Raw genomic sequence first — 26,216 nt, 5'->3', positions numbered from 1 at the left:
ATAGTGGAACATGTTATTTGATACCATGGGGATGCAATAAGCAAACTCCAAACTCTGAAAAACTCTGTAGGACAAACCACCTGTATCTTCAACAAATAAAATACAATGGAAAATACAGAGACAGTAGGGACCAAAATATTAAGAGAGACTGAAGAAACTTATCAATCAACCACAATATAGAACTCATTCGGATCTTGGGTTGAACAAAATGTTAAAAAAAATTTAGATAATTAGGGCAATTTGAATGCCAAGTAGATATTTGATACAAAGAAATTCTTTTATTAGGAATAATCATTCCATTATAGTTATGTTTTTTTCTAAAGATTTACAGACTGAAATATTTATAGGTAAAATTATATTATATCTGGGATTTTCTCCAAACAATTGTAGCCAGGGGACCACAGAGTAGGAGCATGTATGACATGAGACCGGCCATACTGCTGAATATGAGTGATGGATACACTGGGGTTAATTGTACTATTCTCTCAATTTTGTTGGTTTGAAATTTTTTCAAATTAAAGATTTAAAAAAAGAGAGAGTCATGTACAAAGATACTCAAAGCAGCATTATTTTCTAATAGCAAAACAACAAACAAAAAAAGAGATATATCCATATTATGGAATACTATGCTTTCACCAAAAAGAATGAGATATATCTGTTATGTGTTAAAATAAAAAAATTTCTCTAAAATATATTAAATAAAAAAATAAGAAGCAGAGCAGTGTATATAGACTGTGAATATGAACGAAAAAATAATATACGTACTTTTCCCTATAAGAAATTAATAACCATCTAGAGCTGTTACCTTCGGAGAGAGGAAATGGCAAGTAGAAAAGGGAGCTGTCACTTTTCATTCTTGTACCTTCTGAATGGTATGAATTTTGTGAAAATTATTTTTCTTTCTTGCTCCCTCCTCCTCTCTCTCCTTCCTTTTTCCCCCATTTTAAAGGTGTTAATTGGGACAAGCAGGAAGATCATGGGCCATAAAGATTTACGGACTTTAAGACGAGGTTATATAAATGATGGATATTAAGAAGAGGTTGTTTAAACTTATATAAATGAAACCATTAAATTCTTATATCAAGGTGATAGAAATCATGAGAAGTTCTAGAAATAGATTTCCTAATACCTGATCTTAGTGATTTAATAAGTTAACCTTTCTGCATTCTCATTAATTCATCCTTTGAACCTTCAGTAAGTATTCAAACATATTTTTTAAAACATCTTTAAGAAACTATCAAATACTGCATAGAAATTGAATTTTAACTGGGCTACACTTAAACTTTAAATAGGAAAAGGCAAGCTTTTGAAAATCTCTTAAAGAAATCTAGGAAAGGAAAGTGTCCAATACTCATGGTAATATCTTCATAATATACATAACAATAAAAACACATCATTTTTTTACATGGGAATTTAGTTATTTTTTTCATAGCACTTTGATTCAACTGTTGTAACCATTAAAAAGAAAAACTCTCAAAATTACATTTCCTCTAAAATTCATCAATGAAAAAAATTCATTGTTACTCCTTTAGTTATCTATAGCTGCAGTCCCCAAACCCCAAGCCGTGGACCAGTAAGGGCCGGTTAAGAACCAGGCTGCACAGCAGGAGGTGAGCAGCAGGCGAGCCAGCGAAGCTTCATCTGTACATCTGTATTTACAGCCACTCCCCATCCCACACCGGGCTCCCTTAGGTCCACAGAAAAACTGTCTTCCATGAAACTGGTCCCCAGTGGCAAAAAGGTGGGGGGACCACTGATCTACAGGATTTAAATTTCTAGACATATTCAAGGAAAGAACTTACCGATTCATGGCAGGATCATTCATGAAAGCTCGATAACCCTGCAAGTAAAACTTGCAGAGTGTCAGAACACCCAAGGCAACAAAAGAAACTGTGAAGACCAAACCCAAAAGAGAATATGGAGTGCTGCAGCATTCAGCAATACTGGAAAAAAGGGGAGGAAATAAACAGACATAAATTTTCCATTTGTAATAAAAACATTTTAAGCCTTTAAAGTAACCACCAAGCTTGAAGTGATCCTCATTCACTAAAACACCTGTAAGCCAAAATTTGAGGTGAAATCACCCAATTAATTAATCTATTAATAATTTAAATCACCTTATTCAAACCTACATTTTCCTCTCTTTGGCAAATATCCAGTAAACAGAACCATATCAGAAAAAAGATCTTTATTCTTCTTAATTATCATCTTCAAATGCATTAAAATTTGAACAGCTTAAATCTTGTTCAAACCTTAAGAAATATATAATTAGCATGTTGATAAGTATTCAAAAGAAACTTGTACAGTTGCCCATTGTTCCTTTTGGAAAATGCTGGCTGTTCAACTTGTTCACACTGTGTTGCTAATATGGTTACTTGTCCTAACTCCTTGTTTGACCAAAAGAGCAGGCCCTTTGTTGACTCACCAACATTCCCCTACACACACACACACACACACACAATCCTCCCATTACAACAGTATCTGACATACTACTGGTGTTTTAAAATTTAATTTAACTTAGGTTTAGATAAATGCATGTTTTAAAAGGGTTATTTTAAAGGCATACCCAAGAATTCAGCCTAAGACCATTTAAAAATAATTTTAATATCAATTTTTAACATAAAAGTTTGCTATGATACCACTTATAAGGGTAACTGGAAGATATTACACTAGAACTTGGAAATACTTTCATTGAACACATTAGATACTCACTTATGTGTATTTTATAAATATTTGTACTATTATGTACTAATGAATTGGATTTAGCATTTACCCAGTATCTACATCTTAAGTTTTAGAATTTCAGAGAATTTCATTCGTATGGAGGAATTCATTCAAGCAAAGCAACGCTTGTCCTTTTACTACGTAGCTCTTTGCTTCTATAGTTACCTTTCCTACATAATTGCTTGTAAGTTGGTTTTTATATGAAAGCATCTACCAATGTACATTATGATGACAAAAAAGTCTGCTCTTCTGTTAGGAACCAAATATCCAACAATCATGATAACTGACAGCTAAAAAAAATAAAAAATTTTATGACATTGCTACAAATCTAATTTCTGAAATGTCTGAGATTTTTCTCAAAGAATCATTATATAATACAATGTTTAAACACATTGTCTATAATTTTAAAATATGAGAATAATGGCTGAAAATTATACTACAAATTTTACTTCATTTTCATTGGAAAGGCCAAAAATTTAACCAAAGGTCTATACTATTTCTCCATTTTTATCTCCATATTTAGAGAAATTTTTTATACCCAAAAAGTATGATATAATTACATATTCAAGAAGAACACATTCTTTTCTCTTACTTTAGAAAAGAATGTGGTACTATTTTTCAATACAGAGAATACTAAAGAATACAAAGGCTTCGAACCTAGCTTTGGGGAAGTGAAAGTTTGGGAAATTTATAAAACTTTTCTTCCTATCTCTCTTCAATGAGTCATTTTTATTGATTTTAGTTTCTATTTTCTGGCCACAAAAAACCTTTGTTTTTCAGTTTGTTTCCATGTGCTTTGTTGTTGGTTTGTTGGTTTAGTTACGGTATTCTGGTAAACTTCTAATCCTCTTTTTGTAAATAAGTTGTTTCTTGGCAAGGAAACACATAAATATAACCTGGCACACAAAAGCATCAAGGACAGAAAACAACTCTTAGCAGATATATAAACTAACAAAAGAAGCATTATGAGAACTTCTCAATTACAAACCAAATTAAAACAGTCTTATCTTGAGAAAGGGCAATCCTGGCTACGTATAGAAAAAGAAAGAGAAAAATTACTTTGGCAAGATATCTAAACTTCATCAAAAATCCCAGTATTATTTTCTTACTTTGTAAATAAGTCCAAATTCATTCATGGCTTTGTGACTTACTAAGCCTATTACACTATGCTATACCTCATTTGATAGTGCTTTTGCAATGGGTATCTGGTTTAAAACAAGGACCAATTCCAGTTCCGAACTGAGGTTATTGTCCTAACCACAGAATTGTTATCTCTTTAAATTCAGTTACTTTTTGAATCATTTAAAAATTCTGCATAAAACCTCCATAATATTTACATAAAAACAAATAGTCAAAACTTATTTAACACATTCAGTACCACTAGAAATTTTTTTTTCCCCCTGGGGCTGGCCACGGTGTTTTATTAAAACAAAATGATCCTTTCTGTTATTTTTTATTGTCTTCTGTGCGTGAGTTATGTGCAACACAATCCACGTTTTTAGGATTAAATTGTCAATGCTAATTTTAACAATAATAACACCGACAAGTACAATTTTCACAAACCAACTGCAGGGTTTTGCTTCACAAGGCCCCAGGCTCAAAACTAGGCTGAATTAAATACAACTCACATGGCAGTCAAAGTGTTAACACTAAATTGACCATTAAAATGTGTTTGACTTTGATAAACTAATTACCTGTTTATAGAAGCTATTTATAATTGTTATTCGTTTTCAGAAAGTACAAAATCTGACTCAATACCAGTAAGTTTATCCTACTTACTTGTTAAAAGAAAGGATTGCCCTATTACATTTTTACTGATATTTAGATTTGTTAATGTTTTCAATCTTAATAACATGCTCCTTAAGCACAGCTAATTTGTCTTAAATTTCTCATTCCCTATACCACTTAGTACACAGTCATCTATAATACTGAATGGCTGAGAAACAATGGCTCCATTAACTAGAACTCAAAACTGTTATTTTTCTATATTTAATTTTCAGAAGGACAGATTTTTGTTCTTGCCTTTTTTTTTTTGGAGACAGAGTCTCACTTTGTTGCCCAGGCTAGAGTGCCGTGGCGTCAGCCTAGCTCACAGCAATCTCAGACTCCTGGGCTCAAGCAATCCTTCTGCCTCAGCCTCCCAAGTAGCTGGGACTACGGGCATGCGCCATCATGCCTGGCTAATTTTTTTTCTATATATAGTTTTAGTTGTCCAGCTAATTTCTTTCTATTTTTAGTAGAGACAGGGGTCTTGCTCTTGCTCAGGCTGGTCTCGAACTCCTGAGCGCAAACAATCTGCCCACCTTGGCTTCCCAGAGTGCTAGGATTACAGGAGTGATTGTTTTTGCCTTTTAAAGTGACAATGAGTCAGGGACCCAAGATGTATACGTATCCATGTGCTAGATTCTGAGGGAGTGAGATTCAAACTCAAGAGTGGAAAAAATGACAAATATGGATTTAGCACAAGCTCACAATAGAGACACTGAAGTGGGAAAAGGACTCAAATAACATAAGACTCTAAAAAAAAAAAAAACCCTAAATATTAAAAACTAAGTCTTAAAATTCTTTTGGGTTAAGAAGTACTTTGATTTACCCATTTCACCAATTTTTGACTCTATCTCAATACTCACTATAAAATGGTAATATGAGGTGGAAAAAGTCTTTGGAAAAAAAAGAAGAAAGAAAGAAAGAAAAAATAAATAAATAAAATGGTAATAATAAAGGCACCTCTTAGGGTTGCTGTAAAAGATTTAATGTGAGGGAAAAGTGTTTAGGTAGCGTGGCACATAAGAAATAATAAATGTTATTTTTATAACATTTTTCTCTTACTGACCTAATAATTCGACTTGAAATTGAAAAAATACTTTTATAATTTGCTATGTACTTTCCCACAAATCATTTGCTGCACTTTGCTCCATAGTGCTGCCAAATATACCACCATCATTATATTAGCAACTCCCTGCATTACCAGACCTAGTATCCACGGAATGAAAACCCTATCTTAATTAAATATGAAGTCATGTAATATAATAGATAAAAGTAATTTGCAAAACTTACTATTCCTGGATCGTTTTCTCTTCCTAAGGTTATATATAGTATTGCAGGCTCTTATTAATTAATTACCTTGTCAGAAAAAGGAAAAGAAGCCTCTCCCGTGATGCAGGCTGATCTCGAGTACTGAAATAGGAGTAAATCTGAAGAGCAAATAAGACGAGCCAGAAAACCATGAAAAGAACAGGGACTACCAGTTGATTCCACAGGGACATTCCCAAGGCTAGAAGGCCATACACCTCCACTACCTGAATAAGAAAATAAGATAGGAAAACATTTTGCACCACCATAGATAAACACTTAAAACACTTAACAGTTTAATCTGAAGTGGCGTGAAAAACAGCTTTTTTTTCCTGCAAGATTGTTTCAGCTAAATTCCTTTAAAGTTAGCTCTATACATAGTAAACAGCATGCTTTTTAAAATTTACTGATTTTGCACTATTAACAACATTTGATACATACTCATCTGATGGCAACAGTAAATTGCCCTAACAGTTCAGGGATAATGTCAAAAGACAGCCTTATTTACAATAAAACTACCTCAAAGGTAGTTTAAAGAGACTTGGCAAAAATTCATGTCTAATCAAAATAACCAGGACTAGCATGAATGACGCAATGTTGCCTGAGGGGCTAGGAAAAAGAGAAATGTAAAAATTTTTCAAGGTTTGCTCAGAAATGTCATAGATGAGAAACAGTTGAAACAGTTCAAGGGAAGACAGAGTATTTAACTACTGGAGAAGTTTACTCTTGCAGAGTAGAGATACTTAGCAAGTCTTTTCCCCTAGACAAATCAATTCCCTTTGCTCCTACTGTGTATTTATCAAGCAACATTTCTCAATTTATTTGGTTTGCCAAGTACATTAACACCAGGAAAAGGGTATATGAAAAAAAAAAAAAAAAAAAACCTTACTAATCTATAACTTCATAAATTAGTCTTCCAGTTTATAAAACAATCTCTTATCAACTTGGTTAGCAAAAATCACTCTGGTGCAATCTAAGAGCACAGATGTCACCAAGTTTCTAGAGTTACTAAGCCAGGGACCAGACCCTGGTAACACAGCAGAGTTCTGCCAGGCAGCCTACAAAATTCTAACCTAGCAGCCAACTGGTCTTGCTGGACTATCTCAGTGTGATACCAAAATGTTTCAATAAGCCATAAAGATCTTTAAATTTAAAACTTTTTTTTCATTAGTAAAGCAAATTCTTTTTCTACAACCTAGTCTATTAACTTCTATTTTTCCCAGTCAGAAAATATTAAAAGAAAAAGGAAATTGCCCAACTAGCTGCAAAATTATTAGAGGCAAACTGACCATTAAGGTAGAGAGTACTTTTCCTCCTTTGCTCCATTCAAGAAACAGAACCACTAAAAAACCTGATTGCTTCCGTTTCTTGCTTATCCAATTCTTTCCAAGTCACAAACTCCATAACCTATCATTTATTTTCAACTACTACACCTAGTGATGTATGAATCTTATGGCAACCAAGATAGTAAACATGACACTGAAAATCAGAGACTTTGTCTTTATGGTTATTAAATAAATATTTAATATTCAGTAAGTACTTACTGAAAATCTGTTTATTACAACCTATAATAGGATAGTACCACATGACTGAATTCAAATAAAAAATATGTATCTTAAATTTGTCATTCTTACCCTGAATACAACTATAACCCCCCCCCCCCCCAATGAAACAGCTCTACCTAGAGTGTGGAAGTAACCTCCTCTTCTCGGAAGATCCACTTCTGGGTAACTCACCCAAGTTAATCATTGTGTAAGATGAAGAAAGAAGGCAGAATCAAGCTAAGGCCAAGAGTTCAGGAAAATTATTTTCAAAGATCTGCCCCTGGGGCCACAAGAGAACACCTCACTTAGTGTTATCAGTTTGGTCAATCTGAGAGTTTCCTGTACCTTAAGGTCTTGCACACAGTCAAGAGGTGGAAGAAAATGACCACTTTAACACTATCTTTTTAAACCAATGCCTGGTTTAAGATCTATTTTATACACTGAAACTTATCAAGTAAATCAAATAGAAACATTTATATCCCAAATGTATACTGTTTGTGTCTAGGAGTAATCTTAGAGCAAAGGCTGAAAACAGTGGGAGGACAACTATTCCAAAAGGCATGTTATGTTGGCAAAGTCAGTTCTAGCACTGTATCTAAACAAAATCTATCGTATCATAATCCAGAACTATTTAACTTTTCTGTTTAAATAAATCAGGTAAACAAAAAGAAGAAACTGTAGTCATAATGGCACTACAAACAGGAGAAAAAACAGGATTTGAATTCTCGGTATTCAATTCTTTATTATTTTTGTCTTCATCACAATAGCTAACACATACTGAACATTGTCTGGCACTGAACTCACAGCAACTCTATAAGGAAAGTATAACTTATTATTAGCTCCATTTTACAGAAAGTGAAATAATTATCCCAAGGTTACACAGCTAGTAAACAGCAGCATCAGGGTTCTGAACCCAGACAGTCTGCTTCCAGAGAATCACCTCACTTTAGAACTTTCTCAATAGAACTTCATAATAAAGAATCTCAGATGGTCCTAACTGGGTTCAAAATAGTTGCTGTTTTGAAACTGTAAAAAAGAATGTTACCATAACTATGACCGTGAAATGAAAATGCATCAGATCTTTAATGTACTTAATATTTATGTAGACTTTTATCTACTTGTGTGTGGTTGTCAGTCTTACCTGAACCAATTCTCTGTATGCTGACTTAGCAAGGTTATAAGGTACTAAAAGATTAGACCCAAGAAAATACAGAACTTCCAATCCAGTAAAAATCATAGCAAATTTGTTGATGATAACAATAGTCTCCAGAGGAACAAGGCAGAGTCGTGCTAGCAGAGGAAGCATGTGGGCTGAAAAGAGCCAAATCTGCTTCGTTTTCATGACACAGGAGCATAAAGTACACACCACCAACTGACCTAAAATGGGGAATAGAATGCATTTAATTTTGAGTATTTGGTATCCACAAAATAAAAACAAAAAATGCTGTTGATAATGACACAGCTTTTGAAGAAGTCTAACTTCGAAGCTCTTTTAGATAAATCATATTTTAACTTCATCTGATCATAATTACAGATTCACATGTTCTGTGAATTTTAAATACTAATTCCCTAGGGCTGATTGGGAAAAAGCAGCATTAAGTCTCCATTGGTCTTCATCACATTCCTGATAGCATGTATAATACAGAGAAAGCTTTAAACAATGTCTAGTTCAATTATTATAATAATTCAGTTGCTACTGTTTATATACAGCTACTTTTCCAAAGGTACTCAAAATTTAAGAGCTCTAGTCTATAGGTGAAAGCATAAAATCCAACAGATACAGTTACTTGTCCAAGATTATCCTACAGCAAGATTTGCTCTGAGATTCTCTGATCTTTAGTTATTTTAAGAGGATCACACATGCTTTCTCAAATAACTCAATCATGAAAGTTAAAACTGAAAAGTTTAAACAAATTCTCACAGAGGATCATATATCATTATAGAAAAGTTAGGAATATAGAAAAACAAAAAGGAAAATAATATGTTCATAATGTTAGGTTCATAAAAAAGATAAGAAATTACAGAATAAAAATAATGAAGATAATAAAAAGAAAAAGGGGAAGAAAACCCTCAGTCTCTTGTAATCCAACCACCCAAGGATAGCACTATGAACATCCTGGGTCCATTAGATGATGTATTTTGCATATAAAGCTTTAGTACTGTATCTGAAACCCAGTAAATATTCAATGAAAGTTAAGTATTCATATTATTACCTTTCCAGATTTATTCAATGCATGTAATTATATATAAATGTTTTATATAAAGATCATAGTTGGCTCACTCCTGTAATCCTAGCACTCTGGGAGGCCAAGGAAGGAGGATTGCTTGAGTTCAGGAGTTCAAGATCAGCCTGAGCAAAAGGAAGATCCAATCTCTACTAAAAATAGAAAAATTAGCCAGGTATCATGGCTTGCCTGTAGTCCCAGTACTCAGGAGGCTGAGGCAGGAGGATCACCTGAGCCCAGGCGTCTGAGGTTGCAGTGAGCTATGATGATGCCACTGCACTCTAGCCCGGGCAACAGAGCAAGACTCTGTCTCAAAAAAACACAAACAAACATAGTGTATACACTTTATAATCAGCTTTTCATTTAATATATTGTATATATCTCCCTCACTAATAAATACATATACATGGTTATTTTTAATAGTTATATGGTATATTACACTGAATGTATGTGACATAATATTAGCATTTGGCCTTTTCCCAATATTTCATAATTATAAAATGCTTTGTATGAATAAGCTTATCCATGTATGACATCCTTATGTAAACTATTTTAAGCAAATATTTTCCTAATATTCTCTTAGGCTAAATTCCTGAAAGTGAAATTACTCAATCAGAATAAACATTTGTTAAGGCTTTGACACATACTGTCAGACTGCCCTCCAGAAACAATTTACTTAGTGTACAGAGTGCCCATTTTCCTACTGACTTGACAATAGTGACCATAATTTAGAGAAGGTAAAAACAAGGAAGATTTTCTAAGTTTTTTAAATTTGCATTTTGTTATAAGATTGAACATTACCAATCAGTATACAAAAACACTTGTAATTATTACATTTGGTGAAATGTTGGTTCACATTATTTGCCGATTTTTCTATTGGAATATGTATCCTGTTGTTTGATCAAGATACTAATCCTCTGTCAAATGATATTTTTGGCAATATATCATTTGTCTTAATTTTTTAATAACTTATTCTCTTATAGAAGTTTTTATTGAAAATAGTCAAACTGATGAATCTTTTCCTTAAGGTATTTACTTTGCTTTCAACCGTGGTGCCATAGTTAATTACATGGCTCCCCTTACTGAAGATTATACAAGTACTCACCTATAATTTTTTACTAAATTTTAATTTTTTAAATTAATACATTTGGAAGATAGAAAATAAAGATCTAAGTTTGCTTCTTTTCAGATATTTAATCAGTTGTCTCAAAAGTAGCTACTGGAATCATCCACTCTTTTCTCATTACTTTGAAATGCCACTGGTAGTACACACCAAAATTTTTTTTTTTTTTTTTTAGTTTTTGAGACACAGTCTTGCGCTGTTGCCAGGGTAGTGTGCAGTGGCATCAGCATAGCTCACTGCAGCCTCAAACTCCTGGGCTCAAGCGATCCTCCTGCCTCAGCCTCCCAAGTAGCTGGGACTACAGGCACATGTCACCATGCCTGGCTAATTTTTCTATTTTTTTGTAGAGATTAGGTCTCGTTCTTGCTCAGGCTGGTCTCAAACTCCTGAGCTCAAGCGATCCTCCTGCCTTGGCCTCCCAAAGTGCTAGGATTACAGGTGTGAGCCACCACGCCCAGCCCAAAATCTTTTACATATTTAGTTCTATGTGGGAATTTGCTATTTTTTCCCCAGTGGTCTATTCTGATAACAGTACCACCCTGTTCCACTTCAATGGACAAGTCTCTTTTCATTTCTCTTTTCAGAATTTCTTGGATATTCTTAAACACATTATTTTCCAGACTAATTTAAGAATTATTTAGTCGAATTCTCTTCCTTCTTATCAATGAAAAGCAAAACAAAACTTAGGAATTTCTATTTGTGTTCTATTCATATACAGGGTGAGTATTCCTAATCTGAAAATGTAAAATCCAAAATGCTTCAAAATGGGACATGATGTTCAAAGGAAATGCTCATTGGAGGATTTTGGATTTTCAGATTAGGGATGCTCAACCAATAATATAATGCAAATATTCCAAAATCGAAAAAAAATCTGAAATCCAAAACATTTCTGGTCCCAAGTATTTCAGATAAGGGATACTCAATCTGTAATTGTTAGAAGAATCCAAAAATGGCAACCATTTTCACACAGAGCTAAACATTTATAACAATCTACTATGAAGGTATTTTTTCCCACAAAGCATTAATTTTAGCCTTTACAGAAATGATACTCAAATAATGTGAAGAATATTTCATAAAGACATAAAAAAGAAAATTTCATAATAATAAAGAAAACAAGAGAACAGACCACCAAATGAGATATGTCAACATTTTGGAAGATAGAAAACACAGATATGAGGCAACTCTCTGTGGTTTTAGCCAGGCCACTACTCGTTCCCCAACCCGGGGAAGAAGACTGAAGTTTGTTCTCGGAAGATGTTGAAACTGAGGCTGCTGGATACTATACATAACCCATGACAGAGGTGAAGTGCCCAGATGAAAACAGGAGTTTAAAACAAAAGGCTGCACCCTGAAATATGAGATCCCTCCAGACCTGTAAACACTGCTGCCAAGTTCATCATCACTCAGTTCTACCCACTGCCACCGCCCTCCTTCTACAAGGGACAGAAAGATTGTTCATGGGGAAACTGACCAGCCCAAGTGAAAATATCAACAATGACTGAGACTGTGGAGTCCCTCCCACAAACAGGCAGTCCCACTTGATCACTCACACCAGGTGGTAAGCCCCAAAGAGATTCCAATCAACAACTGAATAAATTCCTTTACTGTAAATGATCAGTCTAGGACACCACCCCCAGACATTTGAGTAAAATTTATGGCTTAATCGATTTCAGATGGAACCTATGTATTGATATTTATAATGTGGTTTTTTAAAATATATCTAGGTGATTCTAATCCAGGTTTGAAAAATACTACTTTCTCATGAAAGACGAAGACTAAAATGACCAAATACAAAAAAAACCTCAGGAGAAATGAAGAGAATACAAGGAGAAAAAGAAAGCTTCAAAAAATCACAACAGTTTCAAAAAGATGATATACCTAAGAAATTAAAAATAGAATGCCATAATATTATAAAAATGCATTCAATGAAAAATAAGGTCTTGAATATGAGAAAAATATGTAACAAAAATAAAAATGCAACAAAAGGGGTGGAAAACAAAGTTGGAAAATCTCAGAAAGGAAAGCAAAAAGACTGCAAAAAAAAAAAAAAAGAGCAAGCACAGAATAGAAGGAAAATACAATCGTAAGAAATTTAGGGGCTCAATGTAGGCGATCCATACCCTATTAACTGAATTTTCAGAAAGGGACAAAAGAGAAAAGTGCAGGGGAAAAAATGATCATGAGTTGAAAGAAGAGACCTCTGAGGAATGACACCTGACAGGGGAGAGATCTTCAACATAAAATTGTCGTATTTCTTAACCTTTAAAAATACGTGTATTTCTTTGATTAAAAAAAATTAAAAATTAGATAGTTAAAACTCTGAAAGAAAGTGTTTGAAGAAATGCTTTAATACTAGGAAAGATTAGGAGTATTCATTTTGGCATATCTTACTTTCACTGTCCTCACAGCTATGATATTTAAATGTCCTTTTTCAGCATGATGCAAACTTCCTCTAAGCTCTGAAAATTCCCCTAAGTCTACGCCAGCACATGCAGTGCTCAGCTCTGGGGTTACAGGCTCCATTTATTCTCTTTCCTAGAAGAATATGACTCATATGATATATTCTCTTTCATTCATCCTGCTTAGGTGAAAGCAGGAAGGAGTCATACTGTTAGTGGAATCTTCCCTGTAGCTCCAAAAGAATAAGTTGCTTGTTTTTTGATTTGACTATTTCAACTTTTAATTCTGAATAAATTAAAACCACAATTCTTTGGATTTCAGGATTCTACTATTAGAAATATCTCCAAGAAGTTTGCAACCCTAAGAAATCATAGGACATTCAAATTACTTGGTTTTTCATAATAAGTTTCTAATTGAAATGAAGAAAAGGAGTAGGAAGTTACTTTAAATCAAAGTTGGAGGAAAACATGCTATTAATAGTGTACGGAGGCCGGGTGCGGTGGCTCATGCCTGTAATCCTAGCATTCAGGGAGGCCAAGGTGGGAGGATAGCTGGAGGTCAGGAGTTCCGAGATCAGCCTGAGCAAGAGCGAGACCTTGTCTCTACTAAAAATAGAAGGAAATTATCTGGACAACTAAAATATGTTAAAAAATTAGCCAGGCACGGTGGCGCATGCCTATAATCCCAGCTACTCGGGAGGCTGAGGCAGAAGGATTGCTTGAGCTCAGGAGTTTGAGGTTGCTGTGAGCTAGGCTGATGCCACGGCACTCTAGCCCAGGCTCAAAAAAAAAAAAAAAAAAAAAAGGTGTATGGATTTTGTTGTATTTCCAATTAACTGGATCTTAGTTGAGTAAACAGAGGACCATATCCACTGGTAAGAACAGTTTAAGGAAATATATTGCATATTTATACTAAATGCATCCATCACAAAATAAAATTTTACAAGCTTTCTAATCTAGCTAATACTTTCATAATTGAAAGTTATCATTATTAAATACACTAACTGACAGGACAGAGTCATAAAACAATATTATTTTTGTCTCCTGCTGCCTTTTAAAATCTACTCTGTGGAGATTAGCTGTTTTCCTGCCCCTAGATGAAATCTAAGGCAAGTCCCGTAACTTTTCTAATCTAGGTTAGGTTATAGTCTCCATCTAATAACCAAAACTCTGAAACTGGTTTAAAGTTGAGGATTCTCCCTGACTCTAGCTCAGGCCCCTTATGGAACTACAGACAGAAAACTTGTAATTGGGAGAGGGGGTGGAGAGGTTGTGGTTGGCTTCTTGCTCTTTTTTGACCTAGCACCGTCTCCCTCTCTCCCTGACTCATCCAGGATTGGAGCCGGTAGGGAAGTAGGAGAGGGAGGGATGAAGGCAAGTTCCTACTTGACTATACTCTTATAATACGGTGGTGTTGGTGCTTCCTGAATTTGAGGTTATTTATTAATAAAACTGATCTCTTGTCTCCTGGGCATTTTTACAGGTTCTTCTGAGATTGTTCCTATCACTGTGGATCTGTCACCTGCAGGACCCCCCCCTTGGTACTTGGTATGCACCCTCCTCTGGTTGTTTCTGGTTCTTTCCTCAGCTCCTGGGAAACTGGAAGGTCAATCCCTGTTGGGGTCTTCTCATCCCTCTAGAAGGCCTTCTTGAAGAGGACCTAAGAAAATCCCACACAGACTTTTGGGGCCCTCTTCTAGTTCACAGGAAAGTCACATTCTTTGCCTCTACAAATTGGAAGATACAGGAAAACCCTACAAGGCATTTTCATTTTCACTCCACAGTCAAAAAAACCTCAATGGACAGCCAGCCCACTGCTAGCCCTTTATATCAGATTAGAATTATGATATGAGGTATATATGCAATTTTAAATTGTCTAGCAGCCTCATTTCAAAAAGTAAAAAGAAACAGGTGAAATTAATTAATATATTATATATACCCTAATATATCCCAAATATTATCATATAGACATTCAATCTATATTAAAAGTTAATGAGACATTTTGTGCCCTTTTTTGTACTAGAAATTGAGTGTATGCTTTACATGTATCGCATACCTTAATTTGGACTAGCCACACTTCAAATGCTCAGTAGCCACATGTGACTAGTTTTAGACAGTGCAACTTTAGATTTTGCAGGCCTGAATCAGATACCAGTTTACAGTATCCTCCGCAATACCACAGAAGACATGTAACTCTCCAAATGGTCCACCACTGAATCCTTTAGATATAAGGACTGGGGAGGTATTTCAGAAAAAAGAGCTCTCTCTGAAGAAATCCTCCTTCAAACTACAGTATTCAACCCTTTAATACCTTCTACATGGGTGAGTTTAAGAGTCACCAAACAGGTTTTCTCTCACTTCCTTTTTTGCAACTTTGGCGTGACAGGGTCCACCTCACTTGGACTATACCCATATTGTTTTTAGGCCTTAGCACACTTCTATTTTTAACATTCTGCTACCTGAATAATTTCAATCATATCTCAAGTTCCTGATGTTTCTGGCAATTTATTTTTGACAATATGGAGATGGCTTTCAACAACCGTAAGTAAATTTAAGATACTACATACTTCATTTTAATCTTTCAAAGTAATAATCAGCTATTTAAAAATTAATCTTCCCAAATACTTAAAATACCCTTAAAAAAAACAAGCAACTATGAACTACGTACAATACAATTATAAATACATAAAATAAACACCTACGTATGGGGAAAAATAGATTAAAAAAATATAACATTAAACAATGGCTACATGTGGAAAGTCATCATGAATCACTTTTGTGTTTTCCAACTGTTTTTAAGTGAGTATGCACCAATTTTATAAGATAGTAACACTGGTTGGTTCCTATCTACACATTTTTTTTTTGACACAGTCTTGCTCTGTCACCCTGGCTAGAGTGCAGTGGCATCATCATACTCACTGCAACTTCAAACTCCTGGGCTCAAGAGATCCTTCTGCCTCAGTCTCCTGAGTAGCTGGGACTACAGGTACTGGCCACCATGCCGGCTAAATTTTTCTGTTTTTAGTAGAGACAGGGTCTTGCTTTTGCTCAGGCTGGTCTCAAACTCCTGAGCTCAAGCGACCCTCCCACCTCAGCCTTCCAGAATGCTAGGGTTACAGGTGTGAGCCACCGTGCCCAGCCTCCTACCTACACTTTTAATTCTTCTATAATACTTACCTATTAAGGCTGTGGTAAACCGATTCATAGAGAGAGGTTCTAAATACATTGGTCCTTCATAGGCGAACTCCAGTTCACTCCTAACATAGTCCCTATATAAAAAAAATTGATAAGAATGTATTAGATACATTTTAAGCACATATGGGGAAAAGAAGCTGCTAGATCATGCTTTATCCTTATAAAAGCATATTATGTTAATGATACCCCTTTCCACATATAAGAAAAAATTTAGGAATAAAGAATAGGGATGGTCTTCATCTAGGTCTTCCACACACAAGAAACAGACACAATTAATTGAAACTGCATTTTATTATGCAGAGAAGGCTGCCAATGCTCTGCTTTACAGAATTTTCTTTCTTCCCATGGCCTTATGGAGTATTTTATGCCCAGGAAAAAGCCAGTTAAGATGCCATCTCTCAACCCTCCTGCTTAACTGATGCTATCCCAGTGACATCACACTAAATATCCCCCTTTTGGCTCTCTTCCACTACCACCACCCCATTCTCATTTTATTTCCCCTAAAGTTTTATCTCCAATGATATTTTATTAGTTACATGTAAAACCACAAACTAGTTATAAAATGGGGTCACAGCAGGACAATCCCTAAAAATTGCCATTTGCAACTTTATAGGGAATCTAAAATAAGAATTTTAATATTTAAGTAGGCTACATTTTTACTTTCAAACAAATTTTAGATCAAATAAAATAATCCTTTTTAAATTTAATTCATTTAATGTGATTACTGAGAAATAGTAAGCTTTAAGTAGTAATCAGAGAGCCTTTATACTCTGAGAAAACATAGGTGGGAAGCACAAAAAGGGAGAATTTATTTAAGAATAAGTTAAGGGGCAGCACTGGAAGATAGCTGTCTTAAGTTCTTTTGGCATCAAACAAGGGACATTTGTGTAAAAAAAATTCTTCCTTCTTTTCCTCAATTATTTAATGTTTTATTCTTTGTATTTTAAAACAATTTGAATATTTCAAGTATTTCCAAACAAACTCATATGGCTGTATTTACTTTTTCCATGAAATTACTTCTCATTAGGCAATCAAGTTGAATTCCTTTAGCATAGCATAGCATAGCCAAACAAGGAATGACCCTTACATAATCACCCAAAAGGGTACTGCCAAAAAAAAAAAAAAAAAAAAAATCAAAATTTGAAACTAAAATAAAAATGTTTTAAAATTTAGAACAGTTTGGGGATGATTATAAAAACCAATGACTAAGCTCCATAGGTCATCTAGCAATTCTCCTTTATCGCTAACTAGCTATGGTGATTATTTCTAACATATACTGTACTAATAGTCTCTTTCTACTGAAAGAGAAAACCAGATTCTCAAGAAGAATAATCTTAATGCAATGGTTGTCAACCAAGGGCAATTTTGCCCCTGACGGAACATTGTACAATCGGGAAACTATTTTTGGTTGTCTCAACTGGGGAGGGGAGGGTACTGGCTGGCACCTAGTGGGTACAGGTCAAGGATGCTACTGAACATTTTACAATGCACAGGATAGCCCTCCAGAACAAAAATGATCCAGTACACAACATGTCAGTTGTGCAGTGGTTGAGTAACCTTGCCTGAATGTAGAAAGACACACAAATGTTACATGCACAAATAACACATAAATATCTGATTACATGGGTAAATATCAATGTAATTATTTTACAAAAGTTTAGGATAGAGAGCTAAAGAATTAAGAGAATTATAAAGTTTAAAATAAAATGTACACATAAATACCAGTAATACCTACGAAGTCTTTGAAAATGCTATTAAGAAATAAATTTATAATTAAAAGAGGTGTAACTGTAAGTTCCAAGGTCTCTAAAGCCCAGTAATTTCTTTTCAGCCATAGCAGATTCCTCTCTGGCAGGAACAGTTTAAACAGGGGCCAGGGAAAATCCATAAAGACAGAAAGCAGATTAGTGGTTGGCAGGGGCTGATGAATGGGAACTTAGTTTTATTTCGGGGTGATCAAACTGTTTTGGATTTAGAGGAAAGTAACAGCTGCACAACATTATCAATGTAGTATATGCCAATGAACTGTTCAGTTTAAAATGGTTAATTTTATGTTATGTGAATTTCACCTCAATTAAGAAGTTGTGGAGGCCAGCTACCAGAGCACTATCCCCAAGGGGAAAGCCACAACATGCATGGCCCACAACGGCCTCAGTCCCAAGGAGCTCTTTTAATGACAAGCAAGAAAAAACAGCAGAGTTGGGTTTTCTTTCTGCTGTTTGGTTTTGTCATCACATTATTAATATTTTATAATAAAACTCAGCAAACTCAACATTATACTAGAAATTTTTATTGCTGAGACATTCATTGTTTATATTGACAGCCTACTTTAGTTTACTCTCTTTTTAAAAACTTCTTTGTCTTTCTATAGAGGTTCTTACCTTAAATGCTAATTTCACATAATTTCTAGGAAAAATTAATATTCTACTTTTTAACTAAAAAAGAAATTATTATATAGTAATATTTTGCTAGCACTCTGCTAGGCCCAACAAATACTGCAGTAGACAATACACAGTTCCTACTACCATGAAGCTTACAAACAGGGAGGGGAGATAAATACTTATCTCTATGATTATTTATGACTGTGGTAAGTGCTATAAGAAAAAAATTCAATGCTGTGAAGACTTTAAAGTTTTTAAAAATATTTTAGTTTGAAGTTTATAGCTGTATTTAAAAATTATGTCTTTTATTCTCCTCACTTTTCTGACTTTTTTTTATCTAACTAGTTCTTTTACTTCTTCCATCTTAAATATCACTTATTTTACCTCATTATATTTTATAGGGTTATTAGAAAAAGCTTCTTTTTTTTTTTTTTTTTTTTTTGAGACAGAGTGTCACTTTGTTGCCCTGGCTAGATTGAGTGCCGTGGCGTCAACCTAGCTCACAGCAACCTCAAACTCCTGGGCTTAAGCAATCCTACTGCCTCAGCCTCCCGAGTAGCTGGGACTACAGGCATGTGCCACCATGCCCAGCTAGTTTTTTCTATATATATTTTAGTTGGCCGGATAATTTCTTTCTATTTTTAGTAGAGACGGGGTCTCGCTCTTGCTCAGGCTGGTCTTGAACTCCTGACCTCGAGCGATCCACCGGCCTTGGCCTCCCAGAGTGCTAGGATTACAGGCTTGTGAGCCACCGCGCCCGGCCTAGAAAAAGTTTTAACGTAACTATTTCCTTTTCTTTTATCTAACCCTATATTCCATTCCTTTGTTTTTCAAGCCTCCTCAACTTTCTAAATCTTTTCATATTTTCCTTTTAATTCTTTTTTACTCTCTCTATATTCATTATTTTGTGATTTGCTGTGATTGCAGGATACAAAGGGAGATCTGCATACCAAAAGAATAAATAATATTGAGCCACAACAAAACCCTTATGTTAAGCAATCTCTTCCCCCTAGCTGTCTTATTTTGTCCTCCTCTACAATCCTAGGAATAGCTCTACCCTCAGACTGCACCCCAACCATTGCTATCCAACCTGAGTCTTTGTACCAATCATCCCACCCTCAAAATTAGTATCTTCCATAGGCCTCTGAGAACCTTTTCCCTTTTGCTCAATTCGTCTTTCTCAAAACAGTCCTATAGAATCCTCCCTGTTTGGCTGACTTGCCAATAAGCCCCACCTCGTAAAGACAGCCAGACACAGAAAGCCTGCAGACTGCCCTATTGGGCCAGCTGAGCTTAGCTTGCCAGAGCCAAGGCAGTGGTTTTGGTGAGGGCTAAACTACCTCATACGCCACATAGCCACTATAGAGCTGTCTCTTCTGAAAGGAGAATCTGGACATTCCATCCCAAATTGCAGAGAAGAACTGAAATAAGAATCAATGTTAACAAAGATCTCTATATCTAACTTATGTACAACTTTGGAGCATCTCATGCTGGCAATGAGAACTCGTGGTTACTTAGGCCCAACAGAGAGAGTCATTCACAACATAAAAAAACAAGACAGCCTAAGTAAGAAAAATCCAGAGAAGGAATTATCCAAAATTCCATGAGTCATTTTAGAACAAAAATTAGTTCAAGGCAAGAGCCATGAAATTCTAACTTTTAACAACATATTAAAACTATTTTAAGACAATCAGAAGAGGAACATTACAATTTTTAGATTTAGAAGATTTAAATGGTAAAATGTATTAAGTTCTTCAAAAGCAAGAGTTCCTTCCAATCTACTTCTAGTTGAATAAAATCTTTCCTTCTTAAACCTCTTTTTTCATTTATGAAATGCTGACAATCAACCCCAAGCACTAATAAACTAAATCCTTTGGAGATCTACTTCTCTAGTCCTGTATGGTAGCCTCCTCTATTTTGATTGGAACTCGGGGCATAAGAAAATATGCAAGATATATGAAAAGGGCCTCAAGGATAGCTTACAATTAGAAAAATTTTTGCTTATAAAGAGAAGTGTGCAAGTTATGAAAAATGAATGAATAACATCACCACACCCTTACCACTTTACCAATAATTAAAAATCTTTATTTATAACAGTCTCTTATGCAATCTGACTTAGTCACTGGACAATGCAGGAACAATTTGTGCATTCTGGCCACTTACTTGAAGCTCTCAAACAATGTTAATTCCAAAGAAACCTACTCTACTTTCACACAAAACAAAGTGGTGAGCCCTCCATGTTATCTTTTGCAATAAGGGCAAACAAAACACACCACTCAATATAAGAGATCCCAGACACTAAGATGTTCAAATACCTGTATTTGAGTATGTACACACACACACACACACACCCACTACTATACCCTCAGCACTGTGCCAGCAATAGTTCATTTACCTAGGTTTTATTTAAATTATCTCAAAACTTTGCTTTTCTCTTTAGCTTCATTCTGGCCTTCGAGATGTTTAGTGCATAGATTTGATAATGTTCATAAGGAGAAAACATGTCAAACAATGAAACTGGTAAATTTTATTCCTGTCAAAATTAAAAGTTTATAATAATAATGGCTATTCATTTTAACAATTTCCTTATCTATAGTAGTAGTTCTCAATTGAAGACAGTTTTTTTCACTAGAGACTATACATGGCAACGTCTAGGGACACTCTTTGGTCATCACAACTATGGAGAGATACTACTGGTATCGCCTGGGCAGAGGCAGGGTGTTGTCAACACAACAAAGAATACCCAGCCCAAAATGTTAATAGTCCCCTGATCTACAGCTTTGAATTATACAATTATGAGATAAAATGGAAAGCTAGTTATCTGTGTTTTGCACAAAATAACTCATGGGAAAATTTTACATTTCAAACCATACATACCACCCAAGAGCCAGGATGAAAACAGTATTACTTTCATCTTTTGAAACCTAGTTCTATTGGGCTCTTAATTCAAGTCACAGACGTACAAAATTGATATGTTGCTTCATAAATGTAACAACAACAAAGGAATTTAAGAATACTGGAGTTTAAAAATGTTACAGAAAAACATACAACTTGTGGATATGACCACACTCTCACTGGAGTGACGCCACACTCTCACAGTAATGGTCATGTCAGTGTACAGTTTTTCTTTTTTTCCCCTCTTAGTTCTGGATGGTCTCAATTTTAAATTAGAAGTGGTACTAGAAAATACATTCCTTATATCACTCAAAATAAAAGGCAGAGTTTAGTAATTTTAAGATTTAAAGAACATGACATTTACCAAATTCTAATGAGTTAAATTAGAATATTATTTATACTACACTGAGCTCATGGATTTTCTTTTCTTTTCTTTTTTTTTTTTTTTTTCAGAGTCTCACTCTGTTGCCCGGCTAGAGTGAGTGCTGTGGCGTCAGCCTAGCTCACAGCAACCTCAAACTCCTGGGCTTAAGCGATCCTCCTGCCTCAGCCTCCCGAGTAGCTGGGACTACAGGCATGCGCCACCATGCCCGGCTAATTTTTTCTATATATATTTTTAGTTGGCCAGATAATTTCTTTCTATTTTAGTAGAGACGGGGTCTCGCTCTTGCTCAGGCTGGTCTCAAACTCTTGACCTCGACCGATCCACCCGCCTCGGCCTCCCAGAGTGCTAGGATTACAGGCGTGAGCCACCGCGCCCGGCCAACACTGAGCTCATGGATTTTCTAATGTTTAAGTCTTCTGAACTGCAAGCTCTATCCATTCTATAGACATACTCTAAACAAGTTTTAATTCATTTAAGGATCATCAGCTTCATTATGCAAACACATGTATTAAGGGAAAACAGAAACTCAGCTTTTCAAAAGTTTACGAAATTTTCAACTTAGAAAATTAATATGTGCAAATGTCTTTTTCTATAGCCAGTTTCTGAAGTACCAAAATTAATCATTAAAATTATCCAAATATTGATTCTTCTTCTCAGGAGCATACTACACTATGCCTCGATATAACTAGATTGCAGTGAATGGGAGAAAATATTTGCAAATCATTTATCTAATAAGGGACTTGTATCTAGAATATATAAAGAACTCCTACAACTCAATAAAAAAGACATATAACCCAAGCAAATAATGGGCAAAGGATCTGAATAAACATTTTTCCAAAGATGATTTACAAATGGTCAACGGACACATGAAAAGATGTTCATCAGGGAAATGCAAATCAAAAGCACAATGAAATACCTTCTCGTCGTACTCACTATGATGGCTCTACTAAAAAAGACAGATATCAGTAAGTGCTGACGAGGATGTGGAGAAATCAGAACCCTCATACACAGCTGGTAGAAATGTAAAATAGTGCAGCCACTTTAAAAACCAGTCTGGCAGTTTCTCAAAAGGTTAAACATAGAGACTGTATGATCTGGCAATTCCACTCCAAGGTATTTGCTGAAGAAAAATAAAAACTTATTGTCCACACAAAAACCTGTACATGAATAGTCATAACATTATTCATAATAACCAAAAGTAGAAACAATCCAAATGTCTGTCAGTCAATAAATGGATGTATAAAAAAATGTGGTAAATCCATACAGTGGAATGTGATTTGGAGAAAAAAGGAATAAAGTACTAGTACATGCTACAACAATGATGAACCTTGAAAACACGCTAAATGAAATTCAATGTATATGAAATATCCACAAGAGGCCAAATGAAAGAGATGGAAAATAGACTAACAGTTGCCTAGGGCTGGGGGTGGGGAGTTGTGGAGGGAAAGTGGTGGGAAATGGGAGTGACTACTAATAGGTATGGAGTTTCTTTTGGGAGCTATGAAAATCTTCTAAAATCAACTGTGGTGATAGTTTGCAAAATTTTGTGAATATACTAAAAACCACTGAGTTGTATACTTTAAACTGGTGTGTGAATATCTCAACAAAGCTGTTATTAAAAAAAGATAATTGGTTACGAAGCTCCACAGGAAATCTGAACGATTTTTTTTTTTTTTTTTTTTTGAGACAGAGTCTCACTTTGTTGCCCAGGCTAGAGTGAGTGCCATGGCGTCAGCCTAGCTCACAGCAACCTCAAACTTCTGGGCTTAAGCGATCCTACTGCCTCAGCCTCCCGAGTAGCTGGGACTACAGGCATGAGCCACCATGCCCAGCTAATTTTTTCTATATATATTTTTTTAGTTGTCCAGATAATTTATTTCTATTTTTAGTAGAGATGGGGTCTCGCTCAGGCTGGTCTCGAACTCCCAACCTCAAGCGATCTACCCGCCTCGGCCTCCCAGAGGGCTAGGATTACAGGCGTGAGCCACCGTGCCCGGCCTTGAACGATTATTTTTTTAAAACTAAAAACTTCACCCTCAGTATCTTATAAATGTGGCATGTTCAAACTTTAATATTTATTAACTGTGACATTTTATTAATAATTCAAGAACAACATATCTTTGTTAACCTTTCATGAGCTAGTACCATATAGTGTAAATTATACTAAGAGGAAAAATACTAAAATATTCCATATCTCGAAACTCATTCATTTACTATCAAAACTCCGTAAGATAGGCCTTGTCTATAGTTTCAAAAGAGTAACTTGTTGAGGTAACATATTTACTAAGTAGTGAAACAATTTCATACCCAGTCTGATTCTAAAACTAATTTTCTTTCAACTAATCAATCATGCTGCCTCCTTAAGAGGACTGAACTAGGATTTGAAAACCCAGATTCAAGTTAAAGTCTGAGCCTGCCCCTTCCTAGCTGTTTGCCCACTTCAGTTTTTCCATCTGTAAATCTGAAAGGATCATAATAAGGATCAAAGTGTAATAAGACTAGGAAGTGGTTTTGCCTACCATAAAATTTTATTAAAATTCTTTTCACTGTTTAAAATAAGTTTTAATTTTCTAGTAATGAAAATAAACTTTAAACATTAGAAAAAGCATTCCTATAAACTAAAAGTAAGAAGTTGAAATTGCCACAGGAAGAATGATCGGAAAAAAGCCTTTTCTTTACCTCTGAAACTGTTTGGGTCCCCTTTTTCCTTACGTAACAGAATGCTGACCTTTCCGATGCCTAGATTGGTAATACAGTTGGCCCTCCGTGTCGGTGGGTTCTTTATCCATGGGTCTGCATCCATGGATTCAACCAAACGCAGATTGAAAATATTAAAAAACAAAACATGGGAGGAGGGAGGAAGGGATAGGTATATTCACACCCAGTGGGTGAGGTGCCCACTGTCTAGGGGATGGGCATGCGTGTAGCTCTGACTCAGGCGATGCAAAAGTAATATATGTAACCTAAACATTTGTACCTCCATAACATTCTGAAATAAAAAAATAAATAAAAAGTAAAAAATAAATTAAAAATAAAGTTAAAAAAAGAAAATATTCAAAATAACAATTGTACCTGTACTGAACATATAGACTTTTTTTTCTTGTCATTATTCCCTAAAGAATACAGTATAACAACTACTTATGTAGTATTTACATTATGTTAGGTCCTATAAATAATCTAGAGATGACTTAAAGTATATGGCTGGGTGTGGATAAGTTATATGAAAATACTATGCCATTTTATATCAGTGCTTGAGCATCCATGGATTTTGGTATCTCTACAATGTCCTAGAACCAATCTCCCATGATACCAAGGGATGACTGTACTGTACATAAAAATAGAGCTACATGGTTTCAGACATTACTCCACCACTAATGTACATGGAAATGGAAAAACCATGAAAGAAAAGGTAGATTCATGGTTTTTCACCCAGAATTATAACAGTAATAAAACCAACAATTTTAGTAGTTCTATCTTACACTTTGAGATTTTACTGACTGATCATCAAAATCTTATAAACTCTAAAAAGCTACCATTATATGGCTATACCATAAAATACTCTGCTGTTTAAAAAGTCATTTTTTAAATATTAATGACACAAGAAAATACTCACAAAAGATTGCTGTGTGATAAAAGTAAGACATAAGAATGGTAGTTAAAATTCACTAAATGTTTACTGTATATCAGAAATTGTGCTAAGAACTTTACATACCTTATTCTATTGAATCTTACATCAGCCCCTTTACAGGTGAGGAAACTAAGACTTATCTTTCTGGTAAGTGACACCCAAGGTTATATAGTAGTAAATATGGAACCTGGAATTTGAACCTATCCAACCACCCAACCATCTAACCAAAAAATATCAAAGTGGCTCATAAGTGCCCAGGCACTCATTTACACACTAGAAGAGTGACTCCAGAGCCCATACCCTAACTACTGCATTATACTCCACAGACATGATTTTGTTTAAAATGAGTAAAGAAAGATGGGGAAGTGTCTCCACCTGAGCCTGAACTGAGATTCAGAGGTGTCTGGGTAAGGCCACAGGAAGAGACTGTGTAAGGGTTTGGGGTTGGTGGTACTAGGATAAGAAGGATATTATACCGTGTGTATTAGCCCTTGAACTCCTAGTTTTGCTCTATAGAGAGAGATGCTTAGGAAAAGGCTTAGGTTGTTTTCATGAAGAAGTCTAAGACACGGGGACATATTTGTGTGACACAAAATGAAGAATGTCACTATCTCCACTTTTGTGTGGAACACAGCTTGATCTGAA

The 26,216-nt window shown here is 35.1% G+C and overlaps 1 protein-coding gene across 2 annotated transcripts in view; it reads right to left on the bottom strand.

Annotated features, from left to right (window-relative positions):
- The window catches only part of RNF145 (ring finger protein 145), a 56,418-nt gene that overhangs the window by 12,792 nt on the left and 17,410 nt on the right, over positions 1-26,216 (bottom strand). For both annotated transcript variants that reach the window (XM_045551267.1, XM_045551266.1), the window contains 4 exons: positions 16,265-16,356; positions 8,482-8,717; positions 5,848-6,023; positions 1,803-1,943 (listed from right to left, as the gene is read on the bottom strand). In XM_045551267.1, coding sequence (XP_045407223.1) covers positions 1,803-1,943; positions 5,848-6,023; positions 8,482-8,717; positions 16,265-16,356 — 645 coding nt within the window. The remainder of the gene's footprint in view (positions 1-1,802; positions 1,944-5,847; positions 6,024-8,481; positions 8,718-16,264; positions 16,357-26,216) is intronic.

Source organism: Lemur catta, chromosome 5 (genome assembly GCF_020740605.2).
Source record: "Lemur catta isolate mLemCat1 chromosome 5, mLemCat1.pri, whole genome shotgun sequence".
In the NCBI taxonomy this organism is placed as follows: Eukaryota; Metazoa; Chordata; class Mammalia; order Primates; family Lemuridae; genus Lemur; species Lemur catta.
The sequence above is the reverse complement of the archived record's forward strand: the minus strand, read 5'-3'. Positions and strand labels throughout refer to the sequence as shown.